At 48.3% G+C, this 18446-nt stretch overlaps 3 protein-coding genes and 1 long non-coding RNA gene across 7 annotated transcripts; 3 read left to right on the forward strand and 1 right to left on the reverse strand.

Annotated features, from left to right (window-relative positions):
- Nucleotides 1-381: 381 nt before the first annotated feature.
- On the forward strand, nucleotides 382-11460 carry LOC115542043 (coronin-1C-A). 2 transcript variants are annotated; one of them, XM_030354089.1, is made up of 11 exons: nucleotides 382-2724; nucleotides 6315-6514; nucleotides 7363-7485; nucleotides 7667-7796; nucleotides 8158-8339; nucleotides 8792-8911; nucleotides 9174-9278; nucleotides 9497-9642; nucleotides 9925-9982; nucleotides 10101-10316; nucleotides 10471-11460. In XM_030354089.1, exons 1-11 carry the CDS (start codon nucleotides 525-527, stop codon nucleotides 10588-10590), a joined length of 3600 nt encoding a protein of 1199 aa, XP_030209949.1. In that variant the 5' UTR covers nucleotides 382-524; the 3' UTR covers nucleotides 10591-11460. The 2 variants fall into 2 exon arrangements, with proteins under 2 accessions (XP_030209949.1, XP_030209950.1); XM_030354090.1 differs by lacking the exon at nucleotides 382-2724 and adding an exon at nucleotides 4165-4502.
- A 103-nt stretch (nucleotides 11461-11563) lies between these two features.
- On the forward strand, nucleotides 11564-14419 carry selplg (selectin P ligand). 2 transcript variants are annotated; one of them, XM_030354093.1, is made up of 3 exons: nucleotides 11564-11719; nucleotides 12004-12101; nucleotides 12539-14419. In XM_030354093.1, the coding sequence occupies exon 3, from the start codon at nucleotides 12554-12556 to the stop codon at nucleotides 13574-13576; it is 1023 nt and encodes a 340-aa protein (XP_030209953.1). In that variant the 5' UTR covers nucleotides 11564-11719; nucleotides 12004-12101; nucleotides 12539-12553; the 3' UTR covers nucleotides 13577-14419. The 2 variants fall into 2 exon arrangements, with proteins under 2 accessions (XP_030209953.1, XP_030209951.1); XM_030354091.1 differs by having other exon boundaries at nucleotides 11565-11719; nucleotides 12536-14419.
- A 1263-nt stretch (nucleotides 14420-15682) lies between these two features.
- Nucleotides 15683-18383, forward strand: tmem119b (transmembrane protein 119b). Of its 2 annotated transcripts, none has more exons than XM_030354961.1 (2): nucleotides 15683-16008; nucleotides 17254-18383. In XM_030354961.1, the coding sequence occupies exon 2, from the start codon at nucleotides 17260-17262 to the stop codon at nucleotides 18115-18117; it is 858 nt and encodes a 285-aa protein (XP_030210821.1). In that variant the 5' UTR covers nucleotides 15683-16008; nucleotides 17254-17259; the 3' UTR covers nucleotides 18118-18383. The 2 variants fall into 2 exon arrangements, with proteins under 2 accessions (XP_030210821.1, XP_030210820.1); XM_030354960.1 differs by having other exon boundaries at nucleotides 15686-16012.
- Nucleotides 16320-17630, reverse strand: LOC115542638 (uncharacterized). The gene is made up of 2 exons (XR_003976586.1): nucleotides 17240-17630; nucleotides 16320-16776 (listed from the first exon to the last, which is right to left on the reverse strand). It is a non-coding gene; the product is annotated as an uncharacterized LOC115542638 (long non-coding RNA).
- Nucleotides 18384-18446: the final 63 nt, after the last annotated feature.

The following is an 18446-nucleotide window of genomic DNA, read 5'->3' on the forward strand; positions in this document are numbered from 1 at the left end:
GAGCAGAGAACGTAGCAGCAGCCGCATCATCCACCCCAATGGGGCAGAAACTGGACAAGGGGCTGGCGAGAGAGGGGCGGCCCGCGGCTGTTTCAGACAGTCTGGAGCATTCGGGGGAAACAGAACCATCGTTGCACGCAGAGGAAGAAGGAGGAGAAGAGGCCGCAAGTCAGGCAGAGGGCAACAACGGTCGTGGGGCGTCTCCGGGCCACACTTGCGGGATCAGTGTCAGTAACCTAGCCATTGAGCAGGCCGAGTTCATAGCCCCTATTGCAAGAATAGACCCCCAAAGCAGGGAGCCAATGAAATCTATTCCAGCTCACGGGGAGAACCTTTCTTTCAAAGCTAGAGGAGTTCATGAGGGTGGGGTCAGAGAAGGTCCTGCCTTGTCACCAGCAGCACGGGGGACCGTCACTGCTTTACGTCCAGTGGATACAGCGCAACATTTGGGGTGGACTGCGGGAAGGAAAGCGCGGACCACTGTAGATTTGGCTATTGCCAGAGCGGGGACCACCAGAATTGAAATGGAGGAGCAGGGGGAAACCCACCATGGCACCATGGGAGCCAGGGGTCTGACCCGCAGGATGCACAAGAAGGATCCAAGCGCTTCCGCTGACCATGCTAACGAGGAGGACTTTGTGGTTTTGGAGAAGGATGATATTCGGTTTACATCTGATGGGAAATGTGAGAGTGATTGTAGCGATGACAGCGGACCGGAGAGTCACCAAGCCGATTCACAAATTGAGTCGGCTCCTTCAAAAGTGGAAGAGAATGGACTTCCACAAGCAGGTGGATTAAAATCCGGTCATTCCCAGAGGTGGGCTGAAAAATCCAACGGAAACACGCTACACAGAACAGGTGATGGGGACGGAAGTAAAAGTCTGGGATCTGACACTATTTCGACCGCGGTCAACTGTATGGCGGAAAATGTTACATGCCTGACCTCACGGTCCGTAATGGAGCTAAATTCGTCTGAAGAGATGGGCATCGGGTGTCAGACGGAGAGGGCCAATAATACTAGAGCTGGCCATGTTCAGAAACATGGTGGTGGAGGAGATACACCATGCAGCACACAGCAGGGCCCAACAATCCACAACCAGGGACTAGCTTCAGAGATGCAAGGGGGGTTGGCCAGAACCCACAGGCAGAGTTCCAACGATATGGAAAACACTATAGCTCAATTCAAAAGCACTGACTCCTCGGATCAGGATGGGGAAATTAGACACGCATCCACAGAGAAGTCTAAAGGCCACTCGGAAAGTTTGGAGGTTTCTTTGTGCGAAGCTCAGCAGAAAAGAGGCAACAGTCATCAGTCGTACGGTAGAACCAAGCAACAACACGAGGGAAGCAATCGGTGCGTGAGGAGCTCGTTTGGGGATGCCGTCTCGAAGAGAGCCAAAGAGGGCGTTCAGGGGAGCATGAGTTTGTGCAGGAGGGAAAGAGAACAGGAGGTAAGCGATGAGCCTCGGCCATGTAGAGCCGACCCTCACCCTCCTATGGCTCAGTGCAACAGCTGTTCTGTATCACAAGCATCAGGCCATCCTACATCCTCATCCAAACCAGGCCATCTCACTGAATGTCCACTACCAGGGCACTGTGATGGGAACTGGACTGAGCAGATACAGACAGCCAGCTTGAAGAAGGAGGGCCACATTGTTGTATTCTCTGCAATGGTGACCGAGCCACCTTCCGTTCACGAGCTGCGTCCGACAGTCGTTGATAAGAACGGTTTAGTGATAACACCAGTGGATGCAGACACCTCACTTGACTCGCAAGACGAGATAAGAGAGAAGGCCAGAGCGAAAGGCCCGCCTCCCCCCGTTCCCAAGAAACCTAAGAATTCCCTTATCAAGCTCCGCATGGCCCAGCTGAACACCAGCGAGGTCAAGAGGAGAGGCAGGAGCCACGCGGATAAGGACGAGAAGGTGAAGCGGAGGCACACGGTGGACTTCAACACGGGCATGGCTCCGCGGGACGTGGTGACCAATCAGGATATGGCCTTGTTTTGGGACGACATGGGCACGTACACCATGCCGTCCGACGCGCAACGCCAATCCATCGACTGCCACCCTGAACCCGGAAGACGCCAAAGGCTGCGGAAAATCAACGATAAGTTCAGAGACATGATCAATTTCGACTACTGCAGTCGTATGGAGAAGCTGTCCCCAGACTGCGAGCTGAGGAACATCGACATGCTGCAAAAAGAGATGTTAGAGGACAGGTGGCAAAGAGACGATGGGTCTCCTTCTCCTCCGCCTCGTCCCGCACGGAGGGCACCCCGGAGGCCGCTCACCCCCCCAGAGACGCCGACGCATCCTGAACCTACCGAGGATGAAGAAGCACCGCCATCGAGGCTGCCGGTGGTCTCGGGCAGACGGGGCGTGGAGCCTGAGCCTGGGCGTGACGTCCCACAGGTCCAGAGGTCCAGAGACCGCCGCAGGACCGTTGAGGGCATCGTGCCGCCACGGGTGGATGCGGAGCCCGAGGACAAGGGGAGCTCCTACAAGCCCGTGGCGGAGCTCATCAAAGAGACCAACCAGCTTCACCAAGGACGCCGGAGACCGGGCGGATCGAGGCCGGACGGAGGTGGGCGGCCTCCGCCGGCAGTGGCGGAGCACAGCCAGAGCACCAAAGTGTCCCAGATGAAGGACACCTTCGATGTGCCCAAGAAACCCAAGAGACCCGTGGAGAGGCCGTCCGAAGTGAACCCACCACAGAAGAAGGGTAATGCCTGACTTGATCTTTTATATTATTATTCTCTCTCAGGCCCTCTCTCTCTCTTTCTCTCTTTCTCTCTCTGCCTACCTCTCTCTCACTACCTTTCCACTACCTTCTCACTACTTCTCCCTCTCACTTGCTCTCTTTGGTTAACTTTCCCTCTCCTTACCTCTCTCTCTCTAATTATCATCCTCTCCCACTATCCGATCCTCCTTCTGTCCCTCTCTCTCACTACCTCCACTCTCTCTCTCATAATCACCCTCGCTCTCACCCTCTCTATATCAATCTTACACTTATTATTCTCTCTCATGCCCTCTCTCTCGCTCTCCTGCTCTCTCTGACTCTGTCTCTCTCTCTCTCATTCTCCCTACCTATCTCTCTATCCCACCCTCCTTCTGTCTCTCTCACTACTTCCACTCTCTCATTAACACCCTCTCTATCTCCCTCTCTACATATCCCTCTCTCTCTCTCTCTCTCTCTCTCTCTCTCTCTCTCTCTCTCTCTCTCTCTCTCTCTCTCTCTCTCTCTCTCTCTCTCTCTCTCTCTCTCTCTCTCTCACTGACTCACTGACTCAAACAAACACCCGCACACACAAACACCCGCACACACCCACCCACCCCACTCACCCACCCACACACACACACACACACACACACACACACACACACACACAAACACACACACACACACACACACACACACACACACACACACACACACACACACACACACACAGTGAATTAACTTATTATTATGAATATTCAGTAACCAATTATTGTTCAGCAATGACTGATGATGGGTAGACATTCAAGTCAGCCTCCTGTAAAATTAATGAGCGTCTACAACAGCACAAAAGCTTGCGGCATCTTATGAAGCTTGATGTCCAACAGAGAAAGAAACTATTGCTACTCTGGTTGGAGTAGAAGGTGATTCCTTACAGCTTAGTTCCCTTACAATCCCTCACAAGTGAGAGAATTTCATTGTTTTGCAGAGACTTCACGGTAGACTTGTTTATGTTTCCCATCAGGGTTGCTTCAGAGTCTGTAATTCATGGAGGACAGATGGCTGGATCCCTTCCAACAATCCATTGTCTAAATTAGCAGTCGATTCAAATGGATTTCTATTAGATAATGGTAAAGTCAGAATGACTATACCAGTCATTCTGACTGGTATAGTTTCGTAATATTATTCGTTTATGTTATATTGTTATTATTTATATACTGTTAATTTGCGTAGCCTAGGCTACTACAGCCCTAAATTGTCATAAAACGTAATATATATGAATACATATATTGATATGTATGTATGTAGATGGAGGATCTACAGGGAAAACGTGTAAACTCTAAAGCAGAGAATGGGCCCGGACAGCCAATCGCGGTGTTTCATTTACTACAACCAGACAACATCAGTCACTAAAGGAGTCTTTCATCCAATCCTTTCCTTCCAATGCCAATAGGGGGGTGTCTCGTTTGCGCATGTGTTGAGCCCAGGCGGCAACGTATAGGACTGGATGTAGAATAACGTTGAGCATCGGCCAGGATTGCTAACAACTCAGCGGTGAAAGGCATGCTTTTTTAAGATCATTGGCCCCACGAATCATCACCCGATTCACCCGCAGCTTCCGGTTCATACATTTGCAGGGAGAAAGGAAAGAAACGGAGCAGCTCGGACGTCTTGGGGCAAACAAGGGAGACATCCTGAAGAAGGGCGCGCCTTAACAAACATATTCATGTGTTCTGATTGATTGTTTCGTTCGTTAAGAAAACGGTGCATAGATTTAGAAGGTAAGAAACCTCTCGATGGTGTTTTTTTGCACTCAGTATTTCGCACCTATTCCCGCAGCGGCAGCAGCATTTCACCACTGTCACTGGACGTCGTCCCGAAACCATGGATGAAGAGAACGACCCTTGCGTCATAATAGATCGCAGCTGCTGGTGGTCCACGGCTAGCGATGCGATAGCTTTGCTAACTCGTGGCATCACATCGTTTTTAAAATCGTGCCTCCCCATCCCTATTATGAAATGCATGCATGTTTAACTTTGGCACATTTACAAATGCAACTTCTCTAAAAATATTGCATTATCCAGTAGCCGTACGTGTAGTTTTTGTTTTTAGAAAAACGGAACCCCTCCGTTGCGACCCGGCTTTCTCCTTTATCTGTGTTACAATCGACTGCACATTGCATTGCCACTCTCCCTGTTAGGCGCTGCAAAGCAATGCAGCGGAATGGAGATATGAATGGTGTCCACCTTTCTTTATCTGATTGACTAGAATGCATTACATTTGCTGGATTATGGTCGTGGATATATTGTAAACCAAGTGTTTATCTACGACCATTCTCCCAATGGTTTCCAGCATCCTGTTCTGCAAGGGATATTAGGGGCTGCATTTAATTACCAAAACATGAGCGAAAACAGTCAATATGCTAATAGCATGGGGACATCTTGTATTAATAACAAAGGCTAGTCGGCTTGGGAAGACTTTGGTCAACCACTTACAACGATGTGTGCCCTACAAACTCCTTCATACCGAGCAGAGTAAGAAAGTCTCACAATTAAGGATCAAAAGGCCATTCAACTTTGGCCATCAGTATGAGGTTCACTCTGAATACCAGGTGGTAGGCCTAATGCAAACCAGTCGGGAGGGTTGAGGGGGAGAAAGTGGGTCAGTGTGGTAGGACTACAGGGTCTAGTGGAGGAGTGTTTTTTTTCCTAGGGTTTTGGCTGTAGAGGCAGAGCTTCTACTGTAGGAAGCTGCATAGAACATTGTGTTCGGCCATCTTCTCTGTCATGTGAGGATATGAGGTCACCCCCCTCCTCCTCATCAAATGTCAATAGAAGTACATCTTTGGATATACATATCAACAACCAGAGGTGAAACTCAGCAGACGTTTTGCTTCTTGGAGCATATCATCGGCTTATGCAAGAAAAGCAATTCATGAGAGTTGAATTAGCTCTAATTTTTGGTTTTGTTTTTTTCGTTTTTTGAGGCTGTGCACATTTTTCCACATGTCTGTGATTCATGCGGTCGGCCCGTAATCTGATCTTGTGTTGTGCAGCCTGACTTGAATCTCAGATGTTCTGCCCCGTAGCGGCATGTTCATAGCCTCCTAACAAAGAGGGGGAAAAGGTTCACATTGCATGGTTAATGACCTTAACTGTTTATTTATGTAACATCCAGCTTGCCTAAATGGTCTTAATCTATACCCATACCCTAACATCCATGGGTTGATTGATAACATGCACTTTATAAGGTTAATGTATAAGTAAAATCTCAGCTACTAAATTACTCCTCATATTATTATTTTTTAAAAACAACCAAGCGACTGTAAAAATCAAACGGTCTGTAATCAAACTCTACCAATCTGACTTTAAAAGCCCAAGAGGGATGTCCGGTAAAGTCAGCATATTGCTGATATATACTGTATAATATTGACCCCACTATAAATAACTTGATAACCTTTTTTAGTCCACTTCCTCATGACACTTTTCAGCGACCATGATGTCATTCCTCAGCAACTGATAAACACGACCCCAAGCAGAACGGGTCATGAGACCACGCTCCCTAACGGACAACATCCTCCTCTGCTCCTCCAGATATGTTGAGGCGCGTTGTGCGACAGAGCAAGTTCCGGCATGTGTTCGGCCAGGCGGTGCGGAACGACCAGATCTACGACGACATCCGCGTCTCCCGGGTGACGTGGGACTCCTCCTTCTGCGCCGTCAACCCCAAGTTTGTGGCCATCATCATCGATGCCAGCGGGGGCGGAGCCTTCCTCGTGCTCCCGCTACAGAAGGTGAGCTTTCGGAAGAAAAGGCCGTCACGTAATATAACGTTGGCCAAGTCGCGGTGCTGGAGCGTCATGATCGAAATGGTGACGGCACTACTTGTGATGAATAAAGGCTTCATCTCTACGGTGTCTAGAGGCCATTTCAACGTAATTTGCATGTGCCATGCTACCCAAGGTTGGGGTCTGTATATACAAATTGTGAAAACGTTGAGTTAACTGCTAATATAAGCCAAAGTGACAGGGTGCTACCCTCTCTAACAATGTGATGTACCCGTGGCAGAAGGAAGACCTTGCCTTAGACCAGGGGGGCTATACTAATGCAAAGTGAAAGATTGTCAGCCATTGTAGTGAAGGATGGGGGGGGGGGAAATAAGTCGGGTAGCCTTTTTTCATAACCGTTGCTGCTATGCGTCGTCCATTGGACTGAACGTTTGCTTGGTGTTAGAATTCAATACCCACCAAGTCAGCCGACACGGACACAGCCAACATCTCTGCTAAAATTGATTGTGGGGAATTTCCATTGATTATCAATGAAGGCCAAATGAAGGAGAGATTATATTGGTCTTGTTAGACAGAGGCTCCTCTGATTTCACTTATTGATCCTAACTCAGAACTGGGGTGTCGTGTGGCCTTTCTGTCAACCCATAGTGTCATTGTAATGTATAGTGTCTGTTGTAGACAAATAAATGTTCAATCAAATGACAACCGGACCGAATAACCTAAATGGCGAAAAAAACGAATGTATTATGTTACCAGAAAAAGGATGTGATTTGAATTCCTCTCTTCGAAGGAATCCCAAGTCCGCCATTTGTAATTTGACTGTCTCAGTCTAAGCCCTGTGTGCTGTGTTCCAGACGGGTCGCATAGACAAGACCTACCCAACCGTGTGCGGTCACACGGGCCCCGTGCTGGACATCGACTGGTGTCCTCACAACGACCTGGTCATCGCCAGCGGCTCTGAAGACTGCAAGGTCATGGTAAGGAAGGAGTTCCTGGAATGGGTTCCTTTTTATCTTTAGTAACTCCTATATTTACTCTAGTTACCCTACTGTGCTGAATACTATTTTACCTGGGAAATACCCCTCCCCCATACATTATCCAGTCATCCTCTTTCCTCAACGTTTAAGTTATTCACGCAACCGTCTCCCCGTCCCCCAGGTGTGGCAGATACCTGAGAATGGCCTGGAGGAACCTCTGTCACAGCCGGCTGTGGTCCTGGAGGGCCACTCCAAGAGGGTGGGCATCGTGACCTGGCACCCCACGGCTCGTAATGTCCTCCTTAGCGCAGGTACGTCATGACACGCAACACAAGCCCCAGCACATCTAGCACTTGAAGGCCCCTGACTGAAGAAAATGGTTTCTTATGGTTTCCAACAGTCACTAAAAAGTGTGCCGTTCCAAGATAAGTGCTTGAAAAACAACGTGGTGTTTTGTCTCTCGTTGTTGGTTAAATGTTCCCTTGTCTGTAGATACTCATAACTAGTCAGGGCTCGTATGGGTAGGTACAGTAATAGTGTTTATTGCAATGTATTCAGTCGGTTGCATTCTGCACCCTCACCACTAGAGGCCACACACTACACTGCACCTTTAACTTTAAAGTCAACTTTCCCCAGTGGCTTACTAATAACTAAAGCAAACCGCCCCCCCAGGCTGTGACAACCAGGTGGTGATCTGGAACGTGGGGACGGGCGAGGCCCTGGTGCGTCTGGACGACATGCACCCCGACGTGATCTTCAGCGCCTGCTGGAGCCGCAGCGGCAGCCTGATCTGCACCGCCTGCAAGGACAAGACGGTGCGCGTCATCGACCCGCGCAAGGGGAAGATCATCGTGGTGAGTCTGGAGAACGCCGACAGGGACTTCGACTGAAAGCCGATCTTGCCGGCAGCGCTTTAAGTGTTGTTAAAGTATTTTTAGTTTTGGTGATTTAGCTATAGTAAGTTTAGTTTGTTTCTTTTAACTGCCTTAATTTAGGAATGGGGCATTGTTTCACTGTTTAGTATGCGGTTACCCTTAAGTCGCATACAAAACAACTTCAAACTGAATCATTGTAGAGGTGAAATTATTATCACTGACGCATTGTTTTATTTCATGATTTTTAGCAGATTACTTTGGTTTTATAGTCCTCTAAGGTGTATCGAATATTTTGTTAATCGCTGCAAATAAGAACAATTATTATTAAATCTGATCTCTTATTGGGCCTTTCGTTTGGCAAACATATCTAAAGTAAATAAGTTCCCCTTAAATCAGTCCTACCCCTGACGTGTTCAACCGATCGGTTCCAGGAGAAGGAAAAGGCCCACGAGGGAGCTCGACCAATGAGAGCCATCTTCCTGGCAGACGGCAGCATCTTCACCACTGGATTCAGCCGCATGAGCGAGCGCCAGCTGGCTCTCTGGAGAACTGTAGGTTGCTTCCCAAAGAATGCATTTGTTTGTGTGTGCATGATTGAGTATCTGTGTGGGAGAGTAAAATGGGGCCTGAAAAGTGTAAATGGGCGGCAGATTTAAACACGGATGTCTTAATTGTACTCAATGATCCAGCAGCCTCACTCCTTTCTGCTCATTCATAACCATGAACTGTTTCCGGCTGAAAGGGTCTCCTAAACGGTACAAACGGACTCATGGCATTCCTAACGTTCACCTTTCCCAAACCATCTGTCCTCAGGATAACATGGACGAGCCCATAAACGTCCAGGAGATGGACTCCAGCAACGGCATTCTTCTGCCGTTTTACGACCCGGACACCAACATCGTGTACTTGTGCGGAAAGGTGAGCAAAGCTATGAACAAAATAAAACATTTCTTACTGTGTAGTGCAACTCTCTGATGGTCCCAATTGACTCCACTTGAGCATGGCATCCACGACGCCAGGGTTAGGGGTTCGATTCCCACTGGGGCCATCCATGCTTAGTACACTATATACACTCATGGTATCGTGCACGCATCTAATTGATTCGCTCTGTGTGTTTTCCAATCCCGTTCCTCCAGGGGGACAGCAGCATTCGGTACTTTGAGATCACGGACGAGTCGCCGTACGTGCACTACCTCAACACCTTCTCGTCCAAGGAGCCTCAGCGGGGGATGGGCTACATGCCAAAGAGAGGCCTCGACGTCAACAAATGTGAAATTGCTAGGTACGCTCGGTGTGACATTGCGCTTGCCTCGCCAGCAGAGGGCAGTCATGCTCATCTGGTCGTGCAGCTCATGTCTTGCCGTTGTAAAACCATTTTCATTAGATTGTCGATTAATCTGAGATGCTATATTTATTTATGTATAAATAAACCTCTTCAGGTTTTATGAATTACATTATAAGAGAATATTTGAACTGAATTGCTGGCAACATTGTATCTGTTTCTGATGCATTTTGGAGCTTTTTTTATATTCCTAAAAAAAAAAAAAAAATTCTCTCTCGTCAGGTTTTATAAATTGCATGAGAGGAAGTGTGAACCCATCATCATGACTGTGCCCCGGAAGGTAAAGCGGTCATTTATTTATACTTTTCACATCCTGCACTGAATTGACGATTATTCGGTTCTTCTATAACGGGATATCCTGCCTGTTCCCTTCTGGCTGGTGTGGCTTTGGTCCCCAGTCCGACTTGTTCCAGGACGACCTGTACCCGGACACGGCCGGCCCGGACCCCGCCGTGGAGGCGGAGGAGTGGTGGGCCGGGAAGAACGGCAACCCCATCCTGATCTCGCTGAAGAACGGCTATGTCGCCACGAAGAACCGGGAGCTGAAGGTGTCGCCAAACCCTTCCGCTCCCCAGAAGACCCCTGGACCCCAGGCCCCACAATCCACCCCCATAGTGAGTGTATATTCATATGGATGATGTGTGGTTCATACAGAACCACACATCAAAAAGGGTTTTTTCCTAATTTTTAAGAACGATGGCATTCCCCCATGCAGCCATAATCCCGTAACACTCCCCCTCTGTCCCGTTGCTGTGTCCCGTGTTGCAGAAGGGGGAGGACAAGCTGGAGGAGGTGCTGCGGGAGTTCAAGTCGCTCAGGGACCGCGTGATCCTGCAAGACCGGCGCATCGCCAAGCTGGAGGAGCAGATCGCCAAGGTGGCCATGTGATCAGCCCCCCCCTCCCCCTGGGGCCGTGCCATGGGCGCGGGGGCGTCGGCGGGAGACGAGACGAGGTGGGCCGAGCCAGGGCCGAAAGGGTGAAATCAATTGGGCTTCATTCCCCCACCCTCCCCCTCCCCCTCCCCTGGGATCAGACCAAGCTCTCATTCCAAGATGGCGTCTATCGTTTTTTTTTTTCGTTTCTTTCCCATGACACGTCACGCTCCCTCGTTGGTCCTCAAACACGGGAGATAAAACTGTTTGATTCAGGTCCACTTTTTACTATGGATGAACACATTTGAAGAGTTGCTGTTTTTCTGTGTATGTGTATTTTTTTTTTTGTGCGGTTACGGAACATTCTGGTGCTAGTATGTATTATTATGTAGACATCAGTATTACCATACTTTTTGTTTTTCTTTGCGTTGCCAAATTTGAATTGTACGTGGTTTTAAATGCACTGTTTTTACTTATTTTTGTTTCTCCCGTTGTACATTCCTGCCCTTTTCCAAACACAGAACCATTTACACGACGATTGATTTTAAAATGTCCCCTTATGCCCATTTGATTGTGTTTTTAAATAGGTGGTCCCTGCGAAATAAAGTGTTTCTGAAACAATTTAGCTCTTGTAGGAATTTTTTGTTTTGTTTTGGAGTTTTGGATTGGAGGGGAGAGGGGGGTGGGAGCGGGACTGCCTTATAGCACTGCATCACTCTCCCTCTCTCTCTGGTGTAAATGTTGATGTGTACGTGTTGATGGAGCCTCTTGTCAATCCTCTTCAGTGTTGGGGAAGGAAGCACTCCCTCAGCTCTTGTTTCATCCCCTGACTCCCTGATAATATTCTGTTCACACAATAAAGATTGTACACCTGGGGAAAAGAAATTGCTCTTGTTCTTCATGGCAAGTATACAAGACCACAAAAAGCTTTCAGGAAGTGCAACGACACCAGGTTTTCACTTGTGTATTTCATCTTGTATGTTGACCGTTGCACGCGTGTACGTTGAAACCAGTGGGTGACTGCTTCCTGCTATAGGAAAGCACACACCCAACTCACACCACAAGTAGCAGACTTCTTGAGAACAAGCTTGATTATTCTAGGCAGTGTGCACCATCAGTGCTCTGCTAACTATCACAGATTCAGGTAAGGAACATTTGAATCCTCTTTCATCAACTGGTTATGACAAAGGGAGTAGCTATGAGTTGTGTGCATTATTGTTTTCTGTATCTCTTATGTTGTGGTTTTATTTAGTCCGATGATGTTTTTCTGCAAACAAAGCAGACTTTTAGTCTTGTTTATTTTCTGGCTGGTTTAAGTTAATCGGCCCGCTTTTTCAAATGGCTACTTTAGGCGTGTGTTTGTGAGTGCTCTCTGACTGCCCAGCACATATTACTGCTTAACTCAACACTTCCTATTTCCTATACCAGGCATTTCTACAATCAACTGCCACCAAAAACAGGATGTCTCTGGATATCTGAAACCAGTTTGCTGTTGCCGAGCTGCCTCATGGTCCTTCCTCATAATGGTGAGTGTTTCACTTCATGGTTTTCCCAAATGAAAGAGAAAAATAATTCAAGCAAGGGGTTTTATGAGTTTCCAAATTAGTTTCCCCTTTTTCATTTTGGATTGTCATTTGCTGCATTGCAACATGCCAGAGCATGTTGCAATGCAGCAAATGCATTATGGAACTAATGTACCAACGAGAAGTATTTTTCTTTGGTTTTGAAACTTGTGTCACAATCTCTTCTAATTGCGACATTTTTACACATACCTACGACCTAAAGTCAATGGGCTTAGGAAAAATACGTTTTCAATATACGATGATACGGCTCCTAGAAGTGACATCAAGTCTCAATCAATTCTGTCAGCACATTTTAAGCATTTGATGAGAACAGTGCAGATCTGAACTTGTATAGTGTGTATATATTGACTTCTGATACTCGTGGCTGTGTTCTTCAGCAGACTTCTCACTGAGCCATGGGGTCGTTCAACATCAGGATGCTTCGGCTCGGGGTTTGGAGCGTCTTCCTCTTGCTCGCGGTGGAGTGTCGCTACACCGTCAGCAGCCCCGACAACCAAACCTCTCCTACAGATGGAGGGGCGAACAAGACTTCCCTTCCTGCTGAACCGCAGGGGCTACACACCACCATCAACTCCACTGTGCCTCCTTCTACAAACCAGACCCTGTTTTCTGCCTCCTCTAACAACGGTACGAGAAACACCCCCGCACCAGGAGAGCGCTCCAACACGGGGGCCTCCTCTACCAACGGTACGATCGCCACCGTCACACCCCCTACCACACCAGCAGTACGCCCAAACACGGGGTCTTCCCCTACCAACGGTACGATCACCACCGTCACACCCCCTACCACACCAGCAGTACGCCCAAACACGGGGTCTTCCCCTACCAACGGTACGATCGCCACCGTCACACCCCATACTAACGGTACCAGAACAAGCGTCCCACCAGGAGAGCACTCCACTCCCCCGGCCTCCTCTACCAACGGTACGAGGAGAAACGCCACACGGTCCATCATCCCCACCCTCCCTACCAATTCATCAGCGGTTCCCGGCGGAACCACGACGCCGACGCCGAGTACAGTGCCGGTAACCAGGCAACCCTGTCCTACTCCCTCCTCAAAAAACGGGACGGCCCCCCCTCAGCCCGGGGTCCCGGCATGCGCCAGCAGCCCGAGCGGCGTGGTCAGCCAGTGCCTCGTCGCCATCGGCCTGCTGGCCGCCGTGCTGACCGTCTTCTTCGTGTGCACAATGGTGCTCTGCGCCAAGCTGTCGTCCCGGAAGTACAGCTTGGGCGGCCAGCGAGGGACGGAGATGGTGTGCCTCTCCACCATGATGACCAGCCACAACGGCACCGGCAGCCGCCGCGCACACCTGGAGGGCCGCCGAACGCTGCTGACCGGCCCGGAGGACAGCGACGACGACGGAGGAGACAACCTGACTCTCAATAGCTTTCTGCCGGAAGGCGACCGCATGGTTTAGGTTAGGGAGGCGGGTTGAGGTTTTGTCCTGCGTGTGCTACGGTCAACGGATCGACTCGCTCTCCCATTATATTGATATTTTTCTAATGTTTACTGCATTCCATCCCCTTTTAAACCTGACAGAGGGTGTTCTTTCTCGACATGGAATCAATAATTTATACACAGGAAAGATCTTGGATGGAGGGCATTTCATTCTTAAACTCTTATAATTGGTACAATTATTGAATGTAAGGGATGGCTGTCATTGAAAAGTACTTATTATTTGTATCAACTGTTCCTGAATCATGTCAACTGTTACCTTTAGTGAGACCAAACCTAAGATAAGCCATCTCCGTTTCAGACTGTTGAAGTGTGAAAGTAGTAGTGTGTTAATGACTGCTGAACGCCCCATGCTTCATAGTTGATGTTTTGTGGTTACTTGTTCTTGCACATGCGTTCTCCGTAGAGGAAGAGGCACGGAAACCACAAGCACGGAACTAACCATGCACAGCATTGACATCTTCAGGCTCTTTTTACCAAAAACATTAACTATACAATGCTGTGCATTTGTGTATTATCCTGTATTGTATTGTATTGAGTTTATCGAGTCTAAGATATTCTGTTCTATTATATACAATACATGTTCAACATCAATTTGACATGTATCACAAAGTTTGCTTTCCTTTGAATCAATTTGCTAAGAGCAACAATTTGTAGCTGTAGAGGTCATAATTATGAGCTCAATATCCTGCCAGGCTTCCTCAATGTCTGAATTCATTTTGACCCCGAACTAAACTGAACAGCAATTCCTTTCATGTAGAAATAAACCCACGCATGCTGCTTATATTACAGCCTTGCAAAAAAACTTGTGTTGTGAATATTGTCAGTTACACAGACTGTCAAACATACACTATATATATAGTTATATATATCCTAAATTGTATTTGTTTCTTGTAAAAAAAAAAAGAAGCATTTTATGCTCACTGGTGCACACGGTATGGTGTACACAGTATCAATAGTACAACTCAGATGGTGGATGACCATATTAAGTTTGACTGAACTTTGATTAATGGACTTCCCAAACACACGCTTGGATATTGCAGTTAGTTAGTGTAAACAAACACCCATAGTTTTTTTCTTTTCCCTAAATTGGTCACACAAACTGGCTGGGCCTCCACGGAAACCATCCATGTTGCTTTTATAAGAGTCTTCAACTGGTGTCCTCGCCAATTCTGTCTCTGGGCTATTACCGGAGGTATGTCCACACAGTCAACATTAACCCCTTCCTGTATTAGCTGAACTACAGCGGCTCAAAACAAAACTGCAGCTCTTAATAGCTTAACCCTAATATGAGCCGCCAGACAGTGTGTGTGTGTGTGTGTGTTTGTGCCTGTCTGTCTCTCCCTCTCAAAAGCAGGTATGTTCTAAGTCGTATGCAAGACCAGAGATATAGGAGGAAATGTAAAAACGAGCCGGTCTCTATCGCAGAAGCCAAAACAAACCCCTATTGTGAGAATTACCAGAGCAGGGGAGTCTAGGAGGTAGAGCGGGTTGGCTGGTAACCTGAAGGTTGTTGGTTCGATCCCCGGCTCCTCCTAACTGAGTGTCGAGGTGTCCTTGAGCAAGGCACCTAACCCTAACCCTAACTGCTCCCGACGAGCTGGCTGTCGCCTTGCATGGTTGACTCCGCCGTCGGTGTGTGAATGTGTGCGTGAATGGTGAATGTGAGGCAATATTGTAAAGCGCTTTGGGTGGCCATTGGTTAGAAAAGCGCTATATAAATGCAGTCCATTTACATTTATACATTTTAGAACATTGTCTGTGACTATTTGTGCAATTTCACAATCATTTGAGTCATCCATGATGTAGTGGAAAATGATGGTGGAACATATTGCACTTCTATTACAACTATTTGTTCATTTAGAGGGTGATCTCATCCACAGCAACTATTCTGTCAGTCACATTTTAAGAATTAGTACCACGTATATATTTCCTATGTCTAGAGTCCCATTGTCATTTTTACTCAGTCTTCTGTCTTGTATTTATTTTCTCTGGCCCTCCCAAAGTTCAGTGCCTGGGGCAGCAGGGGCAGAACCCCCCCCCCCCCCCCCCCCCCCCACACACAGCATACTCTCACCTCCTACATAACAGGAACAATCTGTCGGCCCACCGGCCTTCAGCCAGTCCCTCCACTCCCGGAGAATCACAAGGCAGCCGGCCAGGGGGAGGGGGGAGGAGAGGCCTGCGAGCAGAGGGGGAAGGAGGGATCTGTAACTCATCGACGGCTTCTCCTCCAGGATCCAGATGCAGACTCCCCTGTGAAACCCGAAGCTGTGCGCCACTGCTGCAGCAGGCAGACATCTTTTGTGTGTGTGAGTGTGTGAATGGTTCTCAAAGACGCTTTGTATTATACCCACTCCTTCTTCGCCGTAGTAGGGAGCAGGCTCTCTTTTGGTGGGTGAGTACGCTTTACTTTTTAAACTGTGTTATAGTTTGTCTATTTCCCTCCATTGTATTGGCTCATGTGTTCAAAGCCCAGTGTGTGTGTTTGTTGGTGGTCTGCGCTGGAGGTCTTGATGGCACCTCAGAGGATGGCTAAGAAGCGAGTCAGGCTCTAGGGTGGCGGGACTGGGTCCGGAGGCTGCAAGGTTCAGGCATGTGGCCCCAGGGTGGAGGAGAGACTTCCGGGCTTAATCCCATGGTTTTACATGACTGGTGGACCGCAACGTAGGACAAAGAATATAGAAAAAAGTGGGGAAGTTCTATGTGTTTACTTTTTCTTCTTGTTTTTATTTTTAAAGGGTATTTTTGTTACTTTATTAATTTACAACCCGCTAATATGATTTGATGTGGCAATAACCAAAATAAATGTGGGACAATGATTAAATTATTTTACACTGCACCATCACTGTGGTGCAGACCTGCTCATCTCTGTTTTGTAATGCCTGCGTGTGTGTGAGTGTGGTTTCTCTGCGTAGGGGAGGGGTTCAGCAAGGCCCGGTGTGAATGGGGAACTTTTGTAGGCGCAGGATGCTTTGCATGAGTTGGTCCAGTCCAGCCGGCCTGATGAGTGTTGAGTTGCACCTCAGGAAGCAGCTTGCAGACAGATGGAGTCCAAAAGGGCCGATGATGACTGAGGGTTCAAAGTCTATAGTGGTGACTACAGTGGTGGGAGGGGTTCTGATGACCAGATGTTGCATCGCTGAAGATCCTATAGGTTATCTAGAAGTTGCAAGAAGCAGCATGAATAGTTGGGGGTTGCCTTAAATTCGTTCGAGAAAAATATGACACCATTTTATGTGGAATCTGCCCTAAAATGACGTTTATAAACCTTTGCTGAACACATTTTCTATTATCACTCAACATACAACGCAGTCTCCTCAATATGCGTACAGATCGCACGTTTTTACAATTTCAAAATGCGTGCAGTAGGCCTACATACGCCAGATGCCAATTTCGCGTGCAAATGATACTCAAAACCCAGCATTAACTTCTGTGGAGGGCCAACGTATAAACCTACATAGCCCTATCCACGTTGCCTCCATTAATGTTGCATTCACTGTGATAGTAAACTTCGTCGTCAATAAATGCAGAAAAATACTATCCGCTAAATGGGCTCTACATTATACAGTATACTTTTTTTAAAATGTTATTCCCGCTGTAAAGCCTTTAGTGATGCTATCACCTTCTTGTTTACAGAGCCTGATGATGCATCCGATGGCTCCACACGGGATCGGCCTGTCTTTAGCGCTGTGGTCCGGCAGCAGTTTGGCCTCACCATTCCCTCTACAGATCCTAGCGGAGGGGAGCGCCACAGAAGAAGAGACCGGCGCCTTGGCCCCGGGTCCTACACAGCTGACCACCAGAAGCAGCACGCTCCTCGACTACCAAACTACGTCCACCGGTGACTTGACGGATGGGGCGGCTACCGCTCTGGATCAGGTCGTTGAATTCCTCCACAGGAACCTGATCTATATCGTCGCTGGAGCCTCGGTCGCCCTCCTTATGCTCCTCATCGTGTGCATCGCGGTCACCTTGAAGCGGAAATTGAGGATCAATGCGTACTACCCGTGCTCTTTCCCCGCAAAGATGTACGTGGAGCAGAGGGACAAGGAAGGAGGGGTGAAACGCTTCGACCAGGTGCCAGAGAAGGCCCCTAGATGGCAGCAGAGTGTGCCTGTAGACTCCGGTCAGCGGCTCCAGCAGGACATCATGAGGGCGGTCAAGGGTCTCCGGACACCCACCAAAAAAGCTACCAAGGTAGGAGAAGCCGCGCAAGCGGACACCCCTATCGAAACAACGGATGGGGAACGCTTGGTAGAAAAGGCAACGGAAGAAGCCGAGACGAAATGGCACTCGCAAACTGAAGCCAGCAATGAAGAGTCGCGTGAACAGGGGATATCTCTGAAACAGACTGGTCAACCGGATGTTGATCCGGAGGACTCACCTCATTCTGGGGCTGATCCCTCACCTGTCCAGCCAGACCACAGACCTGAATCACCGCTCATTCAATGCGACTCTCCTAAAATCCAATTGATCAATGGGGAGAAAACTTCATTTTAATGATGTCCTGCATCAATCCATCAGCGTCAAAGCACGTGTTTTCCCGATCAGGAGCCTTTATTTTATGATGTGAAAATACTAAATGTGTTCATATTGTTTAGTAGCCTACGCTTTTTTTTCAGGTTTTGCTAGTGAATTAAATCAATTATTGCTCTTTTTTTTCTATGGGGCGTCACCGCACGTCACTGGCTTTCCATAAACCGACGTTATGTGGTGAGCCTCCCACAGTTGCACTGTCACAACTGTTGTTAGGGGGGGGGGGGGGGGGGGGGGGGGGGGGGGGGGGGGGGGGGGGGGGGGGGGGGGGGGGGGGGGGGGGGGGGGGGGGG

This window comes from Gadus morhua, chromosome 4 (genome assembly GCF_902167405.1).
Source record: "Gadus morhua chromosome 4, gadMor3.0, whole genome shotgun sequence".
In the NCBI taxonomy this organism is placed as follows: Eukaryota; Metazoa; Chordata; class Actinopteri; order Gadiformes; family Gadidae; genus Gadus; species Gadus morhua.